This window comes from Mya arenaria, chromosome 10 (assembly GCF_026914265.1).
Source record: "Mya arenaria isolate MELC-2E11 chromosome 10, ASM2691426v1".
In the NCBI taxonomy this organism is placed as follows: Eukaryota; Metazoa; Mollusca; class Bivalvia; order Myida; family Myidae; genus Mya; species Mya arenaria.
The window spans coordinates 11,819,148-11,820,848 of NC_069131.1; the positions used below are offsets into that span (position 1 = coordinate 11,819,148).

The 1,701-nt window shown below is 39.0% G+C and overlaps 1 protein-coding gene across 1 annotated transcript; it reads left to right on the forward strand.

The window, feature by feature from the left end:
- Window positions 1-467: 467 nt before the first annotated feature.
- LOC128204326 (piggyBac transposable element-derived protein 4-like) lies at window positions 468-1,379 on the forward strand. Its single transcript, XM_052905739.1, has 2 exons — window positions 468-754; window positions 854-1,379. The coding sequence occupies exons 1-2, from the start codon at window positions 468-470 to the stop codon at window positions 1,377-1,379; spliced, it is 813 nt and encodes a 270-aa protein (XP_052761699.1).
- The last annotated feature ends 322 nt before the right edge of the window (window positions 1,380-1,701 follow it).

Consider the following 1,701-nt stretch of genomic DNA (forward strand, 5'->3'; position numbering starts at 1 on the left):
TTCAATCATGGCCACCATAATGAATGTTGATTTACCAACCAAACGTCCACCAGATGAATGTACAATTAACATGGAAACCACAGCAATTAAAGATGAAGAAACCGCGACTCAATTATCAGATCGCTGTGATGTCGAAATGGAAACAACTAAGATTGCAAATATACAAACCAAAAATCAATTACCAGACAGTTGTACAGGTGACAAGGAAACCTACTATAACCTACAGACAACTACTGCGAAAGAAGACATTCAGGAACCGAAATGTACAGACATTGACGACATGTTTTCCTCATGTGATGAGATTCCATTGGCAAAATTATCAAATCGCCAGAATGTTGCGCCTAATGAGACTTTTACGAGTGACCGTACAGAAGACAAAAAATGATTCATGCACTACCTCTGACGAGCTACCGATTCAAGTTCTGATTGAAAGAGAAAAAGAAAAAATATCAAAAGCAAGAAAAGACATGTCGAGGTCAGTGAGCACCCTTAAACGTACAAAGAAGAAACAAAAAACCCCAGATAAGATGCCAAAATGTGAACAAGAAAGTGACGTCGACATATTGACAGATGAATATGAAAGTGATATTGAATTTCAAAACATCATACCTTTTTCTGATTCGTCGAGCTCCGATTGCAGTGATACAGATATTGATGAGGAGCAGGGAGTGCCACTAAAATGGACAAAACTTTTGAAACACCATGGAAATGTAGAGTTCACTGGCCCTCCTTCTGGTGCTACAGAAGACTATTCGTCTTCTCTGGATCCATTATAATATTTCTTTGAAATATTTCCAAAAGAGCTGTTTCCCTTGCTAACAAAATCAACAAACGACTATGTTCCAATTTATAGGGATAGACAGCGAAAACTGAAGAACGATCCTTATTGGTCAGATGCAAAATACAAAGTCATCACAGAAGAAGACATTAAAGCATATTTCGGCATTAGGATACTTATGGGTATAAACAAGCTGCCACAACTTCTGGATTATTGGTCAACAAATCCCTCTATGAGGAATGAACGAATTGCATCAACTATGTCACGACAGAAGTTTCTCACAATACAGAGGTACTTTCACATAAACGATCCAACGCAAGACCCAACTAGATTGAAAGACCATGATGTTGCTAAGAAAAAACTTGAAAGAGATCCTTTGTTCAAAGTGTCTCCACTTATGGAAGCTATGAGAGAAAACAGCATGACTAAATACAACATGCATCAAAACATATCTGTTGATGAGGCAATGATTAAATGTCACGGTCAACATTCGAGCATCGTTGGTGCTCCAAACAAGCCAGCTAAAAGAGGATTCAAAATTTTTGTCTGTGCTGATGCCGTCTCGGGATATCTCTGGAATTTCCAGGTGTACCTACGTTGAAAGAAAGAAGTAGGCTTAACACAAAGAGTTGTAGAGAATTTAACGGAAAACGTCACAGGACGAAACCATGTTGTATTTGTAGACAAGTTTTACACATCAGTTCCCCTCGCCCTCTCTTTGCTTGACAAATCGACACATTTGTGTGGCTCCTTTAACACCGGTAGGAAACATTGGCCTCAAGATTTGAAGATCACTAAATCAGTCCACAAAAAAGATGACAAAGTGAGGATGCTTAGCAGAGGGGATCATATGACACGACAGACCAAGGATGGAAAGCTTGTGGCCACGGTATGGAAAGACTCTAAACATGTATTCAACCTGA

What these genes read in the sequence shown, in the direction of transcription:
- LOC128204326 (XM_052905739.1), top strand. Translation starts at nt 468, where the DNA reads ATGTCGAGGTCAGTGAGCACCCTTAAACGTACAAAGAAGAAACAAAAA. An exon ending in GGTGCTACAGAAGACTATTC is followed by an intron (nt 755 to 853) that starts GTCTTCTCTGGA and finishes TCCAATTTATAG; the next exon opens with GGATAGACAGCGAAAACTGA.